Source organism: Paroedura picta, chromosome 1 (genome assembly GCF_049243985.1).
Source record: "Paroedura picta isolate Pp20150507F chromosome 1, Ppicta_v3.0, whole genome shotgun sequence".
NCBI lineage: Eukaryota > Metazoa > Chordata > Lepidosauria > Squamata > Gekkonidae > Paroedura > Paroedura picta.
The window spans coordinates 69,939,410-69,959,510 of NC_135369.1; the positions used below are offsets into that span (position 1 = coordinate 69,939,410).

At 40.0% G+C, this 20,101-nt stretch overlaps 1 protein-coding gene across 2 annotated transcripts in view; it reads right to left on the reverse strand.

Annotated features, from left to right (window-relative positions):
* Positions 1 to 20,101, reverse strand: part of GLP1R (glucagon like peptide 1 receptor) — a 187,189-nt gene that overhangs the window by 65,742 nt on the left and 101,346 nt on the right. Inside the window, exons 6-9 of one of the 2 annotated variants that reach the window (XM_077342030.1) lie at positions 14,496 to 14,596; positions 10,416 to 10,522; positions 9,464 to 9,617; positions 8,299 to 8,458 (exon numbers count right to left, since the gene is read on the reverse strand). In XM_077342030.1, coding sequence (XP_077198145.1) covers positions 8,299 to 8,458; positions 9,464 to 9,617; positions 10,416 to 10,522; positions 14,496 to 14,596 — 522 coding nt within the window. The remainder of the gene's footprint in view (positions 1 to 8,298; positions 8,459 to 9,463; positions 9,618 to 10,415; positions 10,523 to 14,495; positions 14,597 to 20,101) is intronic. The other variant, XM_077342038.1, reaches the window with a different exon arrangement.

Sequence of the window (20,101 nt, forward strand, 5' to 3'; positions counted from 1 at the left end):
CTGTATCTCATGGTCCCATTACAGTAAATAGGAATCATTTGTATTGAATCAACTCTATAGAAAGGAAAATGGTCTAACACCTCATCCCCCCTACCACTTCCACATACTGATCCTGGATTTCCCTCATTTTGTTGGGGCCTCAGTTAAGAATCCGTCCAGTTTCATCAATAAGATGAAACTCAATGCAAACCAGATTGAGGTGCTGTTGTTCAATGAAGAAGCAGCTGTGGAATTTCAGTCTGTTCTAGAGGAGGTTAGACTTCTGAAACAGCAGCTTAAGGATGATACTAGTCCTGGCCTAGGCTGGAAGATCAGGTCTCCTTCATGGCACATATAGTGTGCCTTTTAGCGGTCATTGAAAATGAGATCTCACCACAGTGTTCCATGTTTTGATCACATCCAAGTTAGGCTATTGTAATGCACTATATATGTGAGTCTTTCAAAATGGTTCAGAACCTTCAATTGGTTGGGGAGGGCGTTGGGGAGTGATTTCATTGATGGCTTCAGAGAGCTGGCAATGCCAATCTTACAATAGCACATCAACTGAGTTGCCGGGGGAGGAGGGGTTCGGATCCCACAAAGCATTCAGGAAACCATTCAGATTCATAGGTCTCTTCAGGCAAGCATCCATCGGCTCTCTGCTTATACAGGGAGGAGGTGGCATATCAGTCTGGACCTTTACAGCGAAGGGATTTGACTATGGCACCTAGATGTCAAGTTACAGGGATTATATCACCACTGTGCTGAAAGATGTGCATAAGTCACTTAACTAATTCTGAGCCAAATATAAATTATTGGTTCTTCATGTTGAAGGCAATAAAGAGCTTGGGACCATGGTACCTGAAGGACTGTCTCCTCCTATAGAATGCCAGCTTGGTATAGTGCGGCCTTTCTCAACTCTTTGAGAAACCCATGAATCATTCCTCAGGCTTCAAGGAACCCCAGAAGTACTGCGATCAAGCAGAATATGGTTGGGAAGCATAGCTGTTTACACACCCATCTGGAGCCACTTCCCTTCCCACCCCCTCCAGGCTCATCATTGGCCATATTGAGAATGGGGGGGGGGGTCAGTTTAACATAAACAAATATGGTCATATTAAGCAATAAATATTTAACAAATTTTTATATATACACACACACACACACACACACACACACATATATATAATTAATTAACTCCCACCTATTCAGGAAACCTTCCAGAGCCATCAAGAAACCCCAGGGTTTCACAAAACCCAGATTGAGAAAACCTGGAGTAGAGGTTTTATTTATTATTTATTATTTATTCATTACATTTCTAATCATACTTCCCTAAGGCTCAGGACAGTTCATATAGAATGTAACAGAACAATATATTGAACTCACTGGTTATAATGAAAGGTTAGAGTAATTACAATAAAGAGAGAAATAAAATTCAACATAGTGAACAGTGTAACAGGCCCATGGTTGGTCCAATCTGTGACATGGGTTCGAGAGAGGGAGGTTCAGGGCCCAGTAGATCTTATTATGTTTTGGTCAACCTCAACCAAATGCCTGGTGGAGGAGCTCCCTGCAGGCCCTGCAAAATTGTTTTAGTTCCGTTAGGGCCCCGATCTCCTCTGGGAGCTCATTCCACCAGGTGAGGGCCAGGACAGAGAAGGCTCTAGTCCTGGTTGACGTCAAGCGAGGCAAGGGCTCATTAGCCAGTCGGAGGTGGCAGAGCACAAAGCTCTTTGAGGGGTGTAGGCAGAGAGGCAGTATTTCAAGTATACTGGGCCCAGACCATGTATGGCCTTGAAGGTAATTACCAAGACCTTAAGCCTGATCCAGAATTCAACTGGTAACCAGCACAGTTGGGCTGGATGTGGGACCTCCATGGTGTTGCTGTGAGGACCTTGGCCACTGCATTCTGGACCAGCTGCAGTTTCTGGATCAATGTTAAGGGTAGGCCTGTGTAAAGCGAGTTCCAGGAGTCTAGCCTGGAGGTGACCATCATGTGGATCGCTGTGGCTAACTGTTCCGGGGCCAAATAGACCATTAGTAGTTTGGCTTGGCGAAGGTGGCAGAACGCCAGCCACACTACTCTTGTGACCTGGGCCACCATGGAGAGGGAAGCATCCAGGATCACACCCAGTTTCCTGATCGAGTGAGCTACTGATAGCTGCATACTGTCCAGGTCGGGCAGGAGAATCAGGGAGGTCATCCATCAGAAGGAAGAGCTTGGTGTCATCCGCATACTGTTGACAACCCAGTCCAAACTTCCGTACCAGTTGGGCAAGAGGGTGCATGAAGATGTTGAATAGGTTTGGAGAGAGGACCTCTCATTGCAAGACTCCACATGTGAGCTGGTGGCAACTTGAAGATCTCTCTCCTAGTGCTACCCTTTATCTGTGACCCCGGAGAAAGAAGATCAGCCATTGAAGGGCTGTCCCCCGTATTCTGGCATCAGTGAGGTAGTGAGCTAGAAGTGCTGCTGACAGGTCTAATTATACAAGCATCGCCAACCAGACTTGGTCCAACTGGCGATGGAGGCCACTTCTAATCTGGCTTGCCAAGTTCAATTCTGTACTCCCCGACATGCAGCCAGCTGGGTGATCTTGGGCTCGCAATGGTGCTGATAAAGCTGTTCTGACCAAGCAGTAATACCAGGGCTCTCTCAGCCTCACCCACCTCACAAGGTGTCTGTTGTGGTGAGAGGAAGGGAAGGCGAATATAAGCCACTTTGACACTCCTTCGGGTAGAGAAAAGCAGCATATAAGAACAAACTCTTCTTCTACTTCTACCGCTGTTTCTACTCCATGGCCAGGCTGGAAACCTGACTAGGAAGGGTCTAGGACTGAAGCTTCTCCCAGGAATGCTGATATTTGGTCCGTGACAGCCTTTCAACCATTTTTCCCAGGAACACTAGGTGCAAAACGGGTCGATAGTTGTTAGGCTCTCGTGGGTCCAGAGATTTTTTTCAGCAGCCACTGCCTTTTTTAGCTCCTCTGGGAATTCTCCCAATTCAAGGGAGAGGTTGATTATCTCCCAGAGGGAGGTCCATATTCTTATATCTGGTGGTTTTAGAAGCCACAATGGCAGGGATCTAGTGGGCATGTGGTTGATCTCACTGCTGTAAGCCACTTCTCCACTTCAGTCAGTGTGAGTCATCTGAAGTTTCTCAGTGTTCTCTCCAAAGACGGCCAAGGGGCCTCTAGTTCACTTTCTGTGTTTAAGATTAAGAGTGGTTCCTTCTAATCTGGAGAGCCAGCTTTGATTCCTCCACATTCTTCCCAGATGGGTAATCTTGGGCCAGTCACAGTCCTGTTAGAGCTGTTTTCACACAGCACTTTTTTCAGAGCTCTTTCGGCCCCACCTATTTTGCAGAGTGTCTGTTGTGGGGAGGAGAAAAAGTGATATAAGTCGCTTTGGGATGCCTTCAGGTAGTGAAAAGCAGGGTATAAAACCAACTATTCTTTTTCTACCCAGCCTACCAGTAAAAATCTGTCTTTCAAGCCCTGTTCTTTGTGCACTGGCCTTAGGAGGTGAAGAACAGGGAACAGGGCATTTTCTGTGGTAGCACCTCACGTTTAGAAACTCCCCTCCATTAATGCTCACCTGGTATCTATTTTACTTTCTTTCAGGCAGGAAGTAACAACTTTTTGCCTGCTTCTGTTTTATGGATAGTTTTTATGCTGCTTGTGTTTTAATATTATGATCTTTAATTGTAAGCCACCTTAGAAGTTGCACAGAAATATTCTAAATAAATACTACTAGTAGTTACAGGCTGTAGCTCAGTAGAATGTATCTGTTTGGCATGCAGAAGGTGCAAAGTTCAATCCCTGGCATCTCCAGTTAAAAGGATCAGGTAGTCAGTAATATGAAAGTCCTCTGAGACCGTTGGAGAATTGATGCCATCTGAGTATACAAAATAAACCTAAATGAACCAGTACTTTGATTCAGTACAAGGCAGTTCATTTGTTTCTGTATACCAATCATTACTTGGCAGAACACTTGGAGTATATTTACATAACCACATTCACCTAGCCCAGGAACTAGAACAAGGTTACACAAATGGAACATAGAACAAGACATTTTCCAGACCATTTTAAACTACATCTAGTTAGCTCCTTTTTCTTCCCTTAAATTTAGAGACCAGAAACAAGTACATTTTCCTCTTCCAATCTCACATTTGAGACAGCGAAATATCCCCATGCTGTGGACTTTTTGCTGTGCTGTGCAGAAGACTATCCACAACAATCCAGCTAAAATAGAATTAAATATGCAAGAATTATAAAACTACAGCATGCAGAAAGCATTTCATAAACTACTAATCTAATACCCATCATGTAATACATGCATCACCACCCATTCACCTTCCTCTCAAATGTAACTGGATAGCATCCCTCTCGACATGCTATATACTAATGAAAGAGAAAGAACAAAGCCTGCAAATTAAGTAGGAAGTTTGTGCTATAAGCCATAATGATTAGGCAATGGTAATAAAGACTTTATAAGTGACATATAGACTGCAGTTTGTTTCAACTAAGCACTTCATTCAGAAAGTAATTTGCATTAGTTAACATCATCTGAAAGATACTGGTTGAAAAAAAAGCCTCCTAGGACATCATTAATCAACCAGTTCTGATTAGCATCTCTACATGTTTATGCCAAACTAGGAAGATATGACTTGAGATTCATCAACACTCTAGCACTGCTATATTGCTAGACTAGGGGCAAAGGATTTTGTACCCCAAATACAACGGATGCTAGGATCTCCAGGTGGGGGAAAGAAGGAAAAAAATGGGGGCAAGGAAGGAAGGCGAGGCCTTGTATCATGGGTCCCCCTCCCTCCCATCCTGCACTGGCACACCCCCTCTGGTGCCTAGGCCGGGGCTCGCTTCCCCTTCCCTCCCAGCTCCCACCCACTAGCTGCCAGATGTCCCAACCCCCCCCCCATGTGCAGTGGTGAGCCAAGGGATGGCTCTCCCCCTCCCTCCCAGGCCCTAGTCACTGGCTGGGTGAATACCCTCCCACTGACCATGGTCCCAGGCCATCCCTCCCTCCCAGTTCACTCACTGCCCAGCTTACCTCTGAGCATCAGCGCAGTAGAGTGGGCTGACACTTCTTCCATGTGGAAGAAGTTTGAGGGGGATGCAGCCAAGGGCGAGGAAGCCTACCTGATTGGCCGTTCATTGGATAGACAGCCGATCACACATGGGATAGTCAGGACAGACTACATGATTGGTAGGTGATGAGTCCCACCTCCTCCCAGCACCCTCTTATCTTTTTATTTATATGTTCAGATAAAGCACATCAGTCTGGTAGATATTATGAAGGACACTCCACATCCAAAAACCAAATTGGTAGCAAATTGGATACATGTGGGGAGCTTATGTACAAAAACACTTCATAAAATAAAGTAGAAAATACTAGTCTTCACCTGCTAAGAATCACTCAACCTGCCTATTAACTCTCATTAAAGACTGAAAAAGAGTCCTAATAGATTTTTAAAAAAGGAAACTACAGCAGAAAATTTATTTGTCCTGGTCATCATATTAGTTATATTTTATTCTTTTTATAAATCATTCCCCCCACACACACACACACACCTGCCTTGAAGGCTGCATTGGGAGCAGCCCAGACTCTTGCAAATGTTGTTTCCTAGAATACATAGGGTCTAATTCATAATAAACAGGACTTGAGTTGGTGGAAAACCAACCAAACTCACATTTAATGTATGACCTGGCACTTATCTTGAAAACCGTGTATCTGGTGGGCAAATTGGATCCTGAACATGTACATGGTGGTAACATTCCCTGCCTTCCACCCCACACTTATACTAGCAGAAAGAAAAGGAGACGTGCTGTTTGTCTTACTGCTGGTTCAACATGTCTTCCTAGGAGACACATGGAAGCAGCAGAAACAGCTCCCCACCACCACCATGGCCCTTTTCTGCTAGCAAAAGTGTATAAGGTATAAGGTAGTGAATGATGAAACCTTTTTTGCCATCACACTTGGGAGCCAATTTTTATTGTGCATGCCACATCTTTCCCCAACCCAACTACAGTATTGATATTGGACGAATCAGAAAACTACATTTCCAGTGGTTCTGAATATTTCACAAGGCAGCTTCCTAAAATATCCTTGCTGTTAGGGAAGACACCCATGAGAGGCATTAATCCAATTATGCTGTGTATATCATCAAGAGCACCTGGTTCCCATTTTTTGGAAGACAGTTCATTTTGCCAAGCCCAAATCCAAAACTGATTGAAGGCAAGTTCCTTCATACCAAATTCAACTATCAGTAAAACCCAAACCATACCATCATGATTCATTTGATGATTAAACTATATTATTAATGAAATCAAAGGATGAAGTTTTTCCATCAAGTGAACCCTGAAGCATATTGGTCCTTTTCAACTCATGGAAGAGAACTGATCAGTATGCACATAGGGTTTTTTGCTGGATTATAACCATTGTCCTCAAGTATTGGTAAGTTGAGTTTGCAGTCAAATATTTCAAGGAAATAGATGTATTTCTGCTATATTTCTTATAATGGATTTAGGCCTGTATGACTTTTGACAGAATATTAATTCTCTTGATTCTCATTTGTTTAGATAAATATCTTGAGTAAGACTATTTTTATGAAAAACACAACCACTTAAGCATTCTGTTTTGTGTGTTTTTAAATAATTGTACAATATAAAGGTCTAGTTGCCATTAGACCTACAAAATCCCAGCAAAATTACTTAACATATTTTTTCCTATCTGGGCTCTTTTGTGTATTTATTGCTATCAATAGACCACAACTTATATATCATCAATATATCACTGTGCATTCAGTAGAGCTAGAGAATAATTTGCAATTGATCATTCATATGAATTTTACTAGTAAGCTCATTAGCAAGAATGCTCGTGGAAGGTGAAGCTGCAAAAGAGGAAAGAATAAGCAAGGCAATTTCATATTTTTTGAAAAGAAAATAAACAAATCCCATACCTCTTTCAGTTATCTATAACTAGAACAAATATGCACCAAGGAACTCCAAACATCCCATTAATATGGTTGTAACAAAGAGGTGACCAAAGCGTAAAATATTAAATCTTATGACACAGATCCTATAAATCCCCAATTTCAAAATGCACTTAAATAAGATAGATGCTATAATATACAGCCACTTTTCTTATATGACAAAGGAATTCTACTAATATTTGTAAGAACCACAGATTGATGTTATGCTCTTCTAGAACATGCTCACAAGATGCAAAGATACAAAATCCAAGAACAGTTAAAACCATGTAAATAAAACTAGAACAATGATTAATAGTAGGAGATTAAATAGTATGTACAACAGAAACAGAAATAGTATAACAGAAATCATTCACCCATTCCAGTGATTAAAACCCCCTTTTTAATAGTAGGCTTTGGGACCCCTGTGAACCACAACAAGGTTGCCTTCCTCATCTCCTAAGACAAGCTGTTCCACAGGGCTGAAGTTGTTCCTGAAAATGCCATAATCTTCATAATTAGATTTAATTAAATCACAAAAACAAGACTACAATTAATTCCTATTACTGAGATCTTCCCGAGTGGAAGAGCAGATATCCTTAAGATAACTGGAGCCAAGGCTACAACAGACTTTAGAGTTCAGTGCTTTGCATAGACTCCAGAAGCAGATTTATATTCAGGGCAAATATTATAGAACTGGATGGATATAGTTCTAGTATATCTATATCCCGTTATAAAATGGGATACAACCCCCGCATCCTGACCCAGGCAAAATTAGGCAGCCAAATTCTGGATCAGTTGAAGCTTCTGAGTATTCTTAACTTGATATTTCATACATTTCATAAATTGCTGACACATCCTAGTTTCCTATGCTTAAATGTCTAAGACTTCCTTAGAGAAAAATGACATTTTATAAACAAGAATTAGTAAAGAACATTAGCAAGCTCTGTCCTTAATTGTCCTAATGTATTCCAACTGCAAAACTCTGACACTGTATGCAATCAGAAAAACTTGAGAAAAAGAATGCAAGCTGGAGTTACCACCATTCTATGTTAGGAAGCAAGATGATAACAATTATACTTCAAGTTCTCCACCAACAGTGTCAAATGGCTACACAGAATTCTCACATATGCAAATGAATCTTTGTCCCCCAAAATTAAAAAAAACATAGCATCTTCTGTTGAAAAGCAAACAAATTTAAGTAAGTTTCTGATGTATTCAGTAAGTTTGCAGATTAAGAATCATATTATTGCAGGTTTCACGAGTACAGAAGAAGTACAGAAAACCACTCAGTATGAGAGAGGGAACAGAAGAAAAGGAAATTGACTTACCCCAGCCAATGCAAAGGTAAAGCCGAAAGATTCTCTGCTCAGAAAACACTGAAAGCACTAGCAGAGTATAAAGATACATTCCTTCCACCAAAAGCCAGTAGTAGTTTGCAGTCACACAATAATGCATCATCACAAAGACCAGACGACAACTAAGCGACTCCTGAGAGAACAGAGTTTGGAAAGGACAAAAGGCAGGTGTGTGACATCACATACCATCTTTTACCTACATATCATTTTTTACCCAGTTGTTGTAACCCGCCATGAGCCTTCAGGGAGTGGCGGGGAATAAATCAAATTCATCATCATCATAATCTTTCCCCAGCAATTACATGGCTGAACAAGACATTCAGAACACTTTTGGAGGCAGTCGACTGAGTTTTGAACAAGAGAAAAGCAAATGCCACAGCAGATATTTTTGTATTTGGGTCACTTAGACATATACATATTGTCATACTGTACACAGTCATTAATCAACATAAAAGCAGGAATCGTCAATTCTTCACAAAACAGAGAAGACCCTAATGCTAGTGCTTGTGCTCTAGGTTATAAGATCCAACCCAATATATTTACTCTACTGGAAGATCTGGGACTTCTTCTGAAGATGCTGAATGATGGGTGTTGCATTACAACAGCAATCGCGAGACACTGGATATAATAATAGTTATTAGCCAATTATTACAGCCAGCCTTGACTTTATACTGATAGTTTGGTTGTGGTCAAATTACTTACACAAACACACCAAGAATGCCAGGGGGTTGCCAAACCAGAGTTCAGGATGCCAGAATAGTATTACAATAATATACCAAGTAAATATAATTGGTCTAAAAGTGGAACTTGCATTTTAAACACATACTGGATTACTTTTTCTACTCTACTCCCTTCTAGACCATGGAGTTCTACTTATCTTCTGCCCAGGAGTCTTTACTCCAAGTGATTCCCCACCACAACTCTACAGCAGTGAAAACACTCGAGGATTTCAGGCATGTTATGTAGCTCTACCCTTGGGCAGATTTATCATAATTTCTTTTGGAGACTAAATCTTCAAAAACAAAGTGCAGCCAGATATATCTTTGACACATGGATATATCCATTGACACAGGTGTTTTATACAGATATACTAGTCATGGGACACCAGTATCACAAATATTTTTAAGTCATACCCTACCTGATAGGATAAAATTTTCTCCCACTGATATTCATTAGGGGCAGTACTGTACATCCATGTTAGCACAGAGTCTTTAATGAAGACAGATATAGCACGTAGAATGAAGGAGCTGAAAAGATTCAAGTGAATGTAGTTCCTGGTGCAATGTAGATGCCTAGAAATATAACCATGATGCTTGATTCATTTGATCATAACAATTGTCAATGGGAGTAACAAGGGAGCTTTTCTTAAAACAGTTACATATCAATGAGCTGTTTGCAGTCTGCGATCCAAAGGTATCTAGAGGTATTGCTTTTATTTCTTAAGGGGTAGGCAAACTATACACAGGTAAAACCATAAAGATTTTAGATCACAGAAGAAGTTGGAACTTGAAATCTTACTACATGTAACATAGAGTTACATGTAGTAAGTAAAATGAGCTCAAGTGTCTAAGCAAGGTTCCTGGGATAAAATTTAAAATACAGTTTGTTCCAGGATTCTTGCTTAGAATCTTGAGCTCAGTATTAAAAACTTTAGCTCTTTTACCTTAGTAAAACTTCTTCTGCGATCTAAAACTTTTTGAAAGTTTTCTCTTATGTAACACCAGCTACGTGTGCTATTAGTTCAAACTCGAAACAACACTAGAACAGATTTCTTCAAAAAGAACAGATAAGCACAAATGTCGGGTATTGTTATTATGGGGCACCTCAGAAATAAGTGTCAGGTATTTTGGCTATGGAGCACCTCAACATGAACATATATGTTCATATCACCCAATAAATAGTTAATTAACTCCCACCCATTCAGGAAACCCATCCATTACCATCAAGAAACCCCAGGGTTGAGAAAGCTGGGTATAGAGAGAGGATGTTAGATTGCAATAATGTATGTATGGACAGCAAGATGAAGGTACTAAATTTCTACTCTACTAATGTCTTGGAATCTTGAGATTATTACAGATATCTGTGATTACCTGAACCCAAGGAGGATGCCAGTTGCTATAACAAGGGCAGAGAAGGAAAGAGCATATCCAGTGGTGTAAACAACAGACAGGAATAGGAGCCGCTCTTTTGACGGGTCCTGAAAGAGGATTAACATAAAAAGAGTGTAGGATACAATTAATGGACTATATATTTGCACTCCCCCCCCCTCTCTCTGTACACATGGTGTAGTATAGCAGACAAAATTGCCAAGTCAAGCTTCTCTCTCAGACACAAACAAGGAGAACAGAAAACATCCCCTCCACACAGGCAGGTGAAAATTCAGAAACCAAACCTATTCAACTTGAGTTACACTTCTCAGGGCTACATACAAATTCTAAGACTTGACACTCATCAAAAGAGATTTTTCCCCCAAGGCTTTCTAACATTTATAATCCAAGCAGTATTGAGTTCAAATGAAAGTTAGTACTAAACAAATGAGGCTTGCTCATACAATCTCTTTCTTTTACTCAATGCAAGATAGTCAGCTATTTCAGGATTTTTATCCTAAATGGACCAACTAAGCCAAGATTGCCAGCTGATTTGTTCCCAGACTGAATTTAGTTTACAAGTCAATCTTTTCCCTTCCATGGGTAATGGTGTATGGGTATGTGTATGTGTGGGAGGAGGATAAGATGTATGGGGGGAGGATAAGAGGTTAAATTGAACAGGAACGGAATGAACACACAATCCCGCTCATGGCCATGAACACAATTGGAGACACAAACACCATGAAGAGTATATGGATTCCTTAGTGTCTTCACTATGTTTGCACAGAAGTGTGGTACAGAAGAAGAGGAAAATAGAGTATGAGTGATACCAAGGCTTCTTAAGGATGTATTTGCTTAGTGAATCATGGCTGAGATGATCAAATCTTGCTGGTGCTTTTAAAAGAGGTCCTGAATTCAGTATTAAGATATCATTTTAACTCTTCTTTTTAAAAAAAGTTCAATATATTTTTGTAAAAAAAAAAAGCTCAAGTTTTATTTTATTTTTAAAGTTATTTTATTCACCCTACACCCATTAGATCAGGGGTAGTCAACCTGTGGTCCTCCAGATATCCATGGACTACAATTCCCATGAGACCCTGCTGGTGAAAACTGGCAAGGGCTCATGGGAATTGTAGTCCATGAACATCTGGAGGTCCACAGGTTGACTAACCCTGCATTAGAGCATATTGAGGGGCTTTTCGCACACCTTCAAAATCGCACAATGGTTGCCAATTGAAAACGCTACTGATTTGCCATTATGCACAACGTCGTTGACAATCTGCCACACACCTGAAACCGATCCGCAAAAAGCGCTTCCTTGTAGCGCTTTCAGGGAAATCCCCAAAAGTGGATTCACCCTCCGGAAAGCGCTACACTCCTGCAACCAATCTGCAACACTAGCGGGAAAGTTCTGTGCGTTACCATTGTTGTGGTTTCTACAAAGTCCCTCCCCCTGGCTCTCTCCTCTGATCTTCCGGCGAAGCGATCGCCATTTTTTTTTCTCCAAGCGAGCGAAGTTCAACCCACCAGCAAGCCTGTTTAGAGGCTTCCCCGGCTTCAGTCCCTCCCCAGAGCTGTTTATTCACTAAGCACAAACAACAGACAAGCCCGTTTGCTGATGTATTTTCCCTTTATTTTTTACACTGTTTTCGGCCGAAAATCGGGCCCGTGAGGGGGGGGATTTTTTTTTTCACTTGGGGGGAGCGTGGCAACGATGAAACGACAGCTCAAACACACCTGCCAGCTGATGGGTCTCTCCGTTGCAACGAATCAACACATATTCGTTGCAATGGGTGTTTTTTTTTTTTAAACCTTTCTTAAAGGGAAAGGGGCTGTTTGGGAGCATGCTAACGGCTGCCCATTGGCTGCTTGACGGCCAGGGGCAGGACGAGCTTGGCAATAGCGCTTCCTTTCTAGCGATTTTTGCTGAGACCAGAAGCTTGTGGGAAACGATAGAAACGCAACTGGATTCCACTACAAAGTCAGGTATGCATAATGACGAATTGCACTATTTTAAATGGCGATTTTTCGTTCAGCAAACAATTTGCTACAAGGATCCCGGTGCGGAAAGCCCCTGAGAATTAGACATATGTCAAATAACTGAAACCTATTCTTTAACATCTCTTCAAAATCTTGATGAAGATACAATATCATGAAGTGTACCAGTAACCAAGCACAGTAGTCAGCTGAGAAGCTGTCATATCTTTCTCAGTAGCCATAAAAATGAGAAGAAGTAGGAAGGAAATCATACTAGATGCTAAGACTGTGTCTCAGGGCTGAAGCAGCACCTCAGTATTCAGATGTTCCCAGGTTCAAGTGAATCTACAATTAAAGAACCTCAGACTTTTCACTTTCTAAGCCTATATTGCCACTGCCAATCATAGTAGAAAGTACTGAGCTAGGTATACTAGCTCAATAAAAGGTAGCTTTATATGTTCATGTGAATGAAAAAGACACTGAAGTAACCATTGGGCTTCTTTATTTTCTGCATGTATCAATGAGCTTTAAAATTATGTGAACTTCTGCACAGACAACACAATAGCAAAGGAGTAGGTTAAACAATCAGAACAGAGATGAGAAGAAGCATGGGAGATAAGAAAAAGGAATAATTCTGGAGCAGGTTTTATTGCGAGATAGTGGTGGATGTCCCAGAGATGCCAAGGGCGCTGCCCACTCAGACCCTTGTTTCCCTTCTGCTTGTGTTTGAGTAAAAGACTACCAAGGCAGAAGAGAGGAAAGGGAAAGAACAGGCTTAAGCTCTCCCATTGTTTTTTTGTTTTTGTCTTTGTAAGCCTCAGACACAAAATGGAAATGTATTCATTTTTATTGTTTTTTTTTTAACAAAAACCTTTCTATCCTGCCTTTCCCCCTCAGAGAGTAATTGAGCTTGTATATTTGGTTTCATAATTCTACAGTGAGATCTTGGAATGTGGACTTTACAGAAACTGCATTGCTTAGGAGGGGGGAAGAAGGGAAATGCAAGATTTTAATAAGGGTGCATTGCTATATGAGAGACATCCATATCACAATTCTAAATAAAACTTTAAAAAATACTAATCTGGAAAAGAAAAAAATCAAATCAGATAGGGGAGAAAACACAATATCTGTCCATCAGAATTAATGCTTAAGACACCTTAGTTTTGAAGACACTCTCACCACTATGAAGAATTAAAGCTTCAGGGGGAAAATGTGGCAAAAAGGTAAAATTCACAAGTCCATGGCAGAACTCGCATTTATTTTAATGAGCTCTGATTGCCCCAATTATCAGATTGTGATCCTTTCTTTAAGCTTCCATGTTTCCAGTCAGAGTTTCTCCTCAAAGACAGCTGCAGCAACAGTGACCTTCCTCAAACTAGCATCTGATGATTTTCCTTACTTACATTTTTTATGTATTATATATATACACATACACTCTATCATGCAATAAGGAGCTGTAACAGGATAATATGGAAAATAAATTTAAATATTTATATTTCATGGGGCAATTCAGGGCATAAATCATTACTCCCCAAAGCACTTTATTTTATGGAAATGAGACAGGTGCCAAGCAACCAAGCACTATCATTAAGCATCTGTCTTTCTGGCAGCTTTCTATATAATGGGGAAATTATCTTTTAAACACTGAATAGAGACATAAAGGTTCTACAAGCAACATGTATTATGATAATTTTGATTTTCTGAACACAGCCTTCTGTGATGTCACAAACATTAAAAAAGGAAAGTACCAAAGGGGGGCAACCTTGGGGATTTCCTGTGTTTCAATTAATCTTGCACCAGAATTTCTCCTACATCTTCTTCTCCAATTATTTTTCCCATTCTCCTTTGAAGCAAAGCTAGACAAATAAAACTGATCTGTCCCCACTCCCCATTTTCAATTTCCTCCCCAGTTTTGTTACATTGATCTCTAAAAGCAGGCATAAGTGTTAGGGGAAGGACAACATGCTCAAAGCTGCTTGTTTTAGTCCCATTGTAGAAACAAGCAGAACATCTTCAGAGCAACTAGACTAGATTATATACCCAATTCCACCTAAGCAGTGTTCTTATGGATTGTCCCAATTAAACAAACAAATCCTACTCACTTACTTTGCCAGCAAGGACACACTCAGATGTGTTTCTCCAAGGTCTGGTGGAATTCTCCTCCAGGAGCCATGTGCCCTCAAGTGTACAGAAGCGATAAACTTGCCCTGATGAAAACCAGAAAGCACATGAGTGACAGGGGTACTTAGAAAAGCAAAACCATGATTAGCGTTAAGAGCTGTTTTTTGTACCACACCTTTTATTACCCAAAGGTGTCTCAAAGCAGATTACAATTGCCTTCCTTTCCTCTGTGTACAACAGATACCTGTGAGGTAGGTGAGGCTGAGAGAGCTCTGAGAAAACTGTGATTGGTCCAAGGTCACCCAGCTGGTTGCATGTGGCAGAACAATTAATCAAACCCAGTTCTCCAGATTAGAGGTTGCCGCTGTTATCCACTACACTAAAATGGCTCTTAACAAGCACAACTGAAACTCCTAACACATTTCACACAGGACACTTTGAAAATCTATGTATCTGTATTATACTAATATACACTTGCCTACAGCACTGACACAAGAGTTCACCGTTTGTTACATTTTGCCATGAGATTAAAGAGATACTTATGTGACCAACTGATTCCTTTGTTTTTTCATGAACACAGATGCTTACCTATTATGTAAAGAAACATGATAGAAAGTTTGCCCATTAGAGCTCTTTTGCCTACCAGAGTTAACTCTGGAACAAACAGGCAAATATTCTCTGAATTGTGTAACAACTTTACTATATGCCATTTTTTTCACATTGGACAGAAATTAGAATTTGCCTGGCATCAAAATTGAGAAATAAAGCTACAAAATGAGTGATCTAGTGCCTAAAATTCTCTATGGACTGTCAATGCATAACTATCTCCAAAAGCTGTGAAACAGTCAAAGGATGATAAACTTCCCTGTCCTATGAAACTATAAAGAGTTCACTATAAAGTGAACTCAAATATTTCGTTTTCGTTTTGTTTTTTAAATAGGAGTTGCTAGAATTTACACCATCTGCTCCGGAAGCCTTCCTGCTTGATCCAGAATGGATGGTGGCAGGAGGCAATTAGTCATGGATAAGGAAGAATGCTCTGCACATGTTCAAAGGAACATAGCCATGTCCTTTATTTTTTGGCATATCCCAGGACTGAGTACTTAAGACAGGTGTGAAGCACCATGTACTATGGAAATCTGATTTCATCAATGTCTAAGAAATGCTAAGATATATTGCAACATGTATTGCTATGCTTTGATCAAAGCAACTTGCCATTATCTGGCTTGTTTGGGGGAAACTTATTTTTGCAAGGAAATTGTCTCGAGCTGGGAAAATAAGCATTCAAAATGAACAAAAAAGGTGACCAATCTTTTAGACGTTATGCAATAAAGATGCACACTTAAATTGGAGTGCTGACATTAAGTTTTGCACATAAAGTGCTTTCACCAAAAAAGTTACTTTCTTAGAAGCAATGGATTTAATAGAGCCTGTTTGTATGAATTCCATGTCAATTACACCTTATTAGTGTTAAATGTTTAAAGATATGGATTGGTGCCTAGAATCAAAGCAGTCCCTGAATGCTGATAAAAGACAGAGGGGAGAAGCCAATAGTTAGAATGGGAGTTAATGTCATCATTTATCTTGGTCTTGGATGAGCTTGTAAATCAAATCAAATAGTACATCTGGCTAAACACTTTTATATACAGAAAAATATGTTATCACATGCCAGGAGGCTCACAAATATTTCATTAGCTAGCTCCCTTATGCTGGAAATAAAAAACCAAATTAAATGCATTCCCCGTTAAAACAACCAACCTGATCTGCATTTTACTACAGCTGTGTGTCAGGAATGGTGGGAGATTAGTCACCCAATTGTCCTCTGAAATAAATTGCCACATAATTTATCTTTGAAACAAATTACAGCATGTCCTAGCCTATCACATTTTATCCAGACAAGGAAAGGCAAGTTGAGAAAAAGGATTCAAAGAGTTGAATTTTCCCTCAGTGCACGGCACGTGTTGAGCATCATAAGATTTTCGAGGTTTAATAACTCTTCTTTATTCTCGACAAGGGAAATGTTCTGGAAAAGGTAACAGTTTTCCTCATAAGGCTGCAGCAAATTTATGAGTATGCTGTTTATGAGTAACAGCAAAATTATTTGCAGTGGTAGAATGACTTCTGCTCCTTAACAGAGTGGCACGTCCTTTGATGGGAAACCCCACACACACTCACATATCCGGACAAACTCCATTCAACATGCATAAACCCAAATTTATCAGTCACAAAGGCAACACATGGGAAGTTAATTACCTCCATTTCACAGGCTGTGAAGCATATATTTATTAAGTTTCTATAGGGTGTCCAAAGTAAACTATGCCACTAGTTTTCAGTACTACAATGCATAAGCAAAACAGGCAGAAACATTTGCAATCACAGAAAGTTCTCTGAATATTATCTCAATAAGCGATAAAAGTGCTTTAGAATACTCTGGAGCCACAAGTAAATATAAGAAGCCATTTTCCACGGCTAAAGATTAAACACGCCTGTACTGCTTCCAAATTTCTTCTCTAGGTAATTATAAAGATTTAATGCAGTATTGCAAAATGAGGAAGTATTAAACTGGACAACCACCCCTGAACCAGGCATCAGCAATGTAATGGCCACCTTCAAATTTAATTCAATACCACAATTCTGCCCTTGCGAATCCCACTTTTATTTTTTTTGCTATTACCTAGACTCACAAGAATTATGCCTTAATGATAAATAATACAAGTTAATCATACAAAACATTACAGAAGCAAACCAATACCTGGGCTTCTGGAGTGGAAATATCTTTCATCATTGCTATCCTCCTCTCAAAATGTTGGGTGTTCAGCTGTGTGATGGCATTCTCATATATCTCCCATAAAGCTAGATTTCTTAGAAAGCTTCAGAGCTTGAGGCATCCATCTTTGGCAGCCATCTTTTATGATGCCAAGAGATGTGTGGAAGCTGGGACATTACTCCTCTGGAGGCAATTACCAAAATTAGTGCTGCTGACTATTTGCTATCAGAGGCAAACAAAAAAAATATCTATAGATGGAGGATGCTTCCATGTATTTAAATCTTGGAAGGTCTAGTGACTCCCATTCATTCCCGCTCACTGAAAGAGAAGACAACTTCGTAGGAGGCTTTGAATTTGTATTCATTCAACAGGGACTTTTCCCTTGCTTAATTAATCCTCAGGGATGATGATCATCAAGCTGCTTTCACATATGAAAGGCCAATTTCCCCCCCACAAAACCAATTATGCTGATTGAGCACATGCTCCTGTTCTTCCTTAACTCACTTCACGTTTTTCCAATTGTCAGAAAGCAAAGTAAATGAGCCCCAGAAGTACAAAATGAAGTTGGCAGAAAGCCAGAAGCTGCTGTCATTATCTACAAGGAAGAGCCATAAAATGTAGGTTCCCCATAAACATGACTCTAGTCAGGGTTTTGTTCTTGCTCAAATAAAAAGTTAAGGTGATGAATAGAAATTCTAAAAGTCAACATCCAGAGCATGTTTGAGGATGAACCTTTTATCTAAAGCACTTGCAAACTAAGTAACAGGAATCCTTCTCCCTTGAGGAATGTGTGGCCTATAACAAAAGAGTCCCCAAGAGGAAAGTTCTTAATAAATTATAGGAATGTGAAAGGGCAGCAAAGTATTTATCAGCAAGTCACTGTGCAAAACTTTAAAAGCTTGTGTGGCTGTTGAGAAGCAAGTGACTATTTCATAGATCTTAACACTTCACAAATGTGGAAATGGTTATTAAAATTTTATGCAGAATTTGACTCACAAAAGTACTTTACAAACTTTATCTCCTTTTCTAAAGGAAGTTTCTTTTAGTCTCATTTTAAGTATGGGACCCTTGGGCTTGGACATGTCTAAGTACACTGAGGCTTCTACCAAATTTGGAGTGATGACATACTGCACACCAACTTTTTATACAAGAAGTGGTGACTGGACACTAGTGACAAGAGAACTAAAACTCTAAAAAAATACCTTCTGATTTCTGCACCTTCAACATTTTTACAAAAACAAGAAGAAATAGTTTGTACAAGATATGTGTCCTGCTCCCATTGGAAGGGATACACTGAAGGCCAGAGCTCAGTATTTTCTGCACTCAAGGAAACTCTATCCTCTCTTAGGGAAGAGCTTGTCTCAGCACATCAACACTGATAAGGATACCTACATGGCATCAACATGTATTATTTATGGCTAACAGAAAAGTTCCTCAGCTCCCACCTCATCTATTCAAGACAGACTAATGACATCTCCCAAGCCTACATGAAAGAGGTCATTGAGAAAATCCAACACAACTTCTACCCCACTATCCACCTAAGCCTGGATCAGCCTATGCAGCAATTTTTTTGAAAAGCATGATGCAATTTTGCATTGAATATACCATCTTATAGAGGAAACCAAATCACTATGCAGAGCGGCATATATTACTTATACCTACCACCAATTCCTCCAGTAACATTTATCCTTCACAAATGCGAGTAACAATTACACAAATAGGCATTAGGCATGTTAGACACACTGAATGTAGAAGTAGGTTATAACATACATTCAGTGGATACATTTGACGATGATGTTATTTGTTCAGTTGTGTCCGACCCTTGGCGATTCTATAGGAAAGCTTTCACCATACGTTTCTGTCGATGACTGCTTCTTTTAGTTGGATCATGGTCATCCCTGTATCGGCTTTGATCATGTCGAGCCAGTGGATGCTTTGGCGACCACGTTTCCTTTTGCTACTGACCATGCCAAGCATTAATGATTTTTCTAATGAGTTTGATCGCATGATGTGTCCAAAGTAAGTGAGCTTTAGCCGTAATATCTTACCTACTAATGACATAGTTGGTTTGCTCCTCTCTAAAACTATCTTGTTGGTAACTTTGGCTATCCATGGTATTGGCAGCATTAATCTCCAACAACATAATTTGAAAACATCTATTTTCCTCCTGTCTTCTTTCTTCAGGGTCCAGCTTTTGCATCCATAACTTGTTATGGGGAAGACAATGGTGTTGACTAGCCAGTGCTTTGTATGAAGGCTGATAGCTTTGCTTTTCCATATTCGGTTCATGCTTAACATTGTTTTCAGGTCCAGTGTCATTCGCCGTTTGATTCCATGGCTGCATCCACCACTTTGATTGATCATAGAGCCAAGAAAGATGAAATCATAAATACATTCAATGTTCTCATTCTCAATCATGACTTTAGTGCTACTGCCAGTAGTTGTCATGATCTTGGTCTTTTTGATATTTAAGTATATCCACATCTTTTCACTTTCTTCTTTTAGTCCCTTTATCAGGGTCTTCAGATCATGCTCCGATTCAGCAAGGAGTGTCGTATCATCTGCATAGTGGAGATGATTGAGGTTACAACCTCCAATTTTGACTCCGATTGTAGATTTTTCCAGATTAAGCTTCCACAAAATTACATCTGCATAAAGGTTATGCAGGTTATAAAGATAAGATAAAGGTTATAAAGATAAGATACACCCTTGTCTCACTCCTTGGCTGATCTTGAACCAATCAGTGTCTCCATATATTCTTACTGTGGCCTCCTGGTCGGTGTACAGTGAACTGATGGGGTGGGTTAAGTGGGACAACACTCCC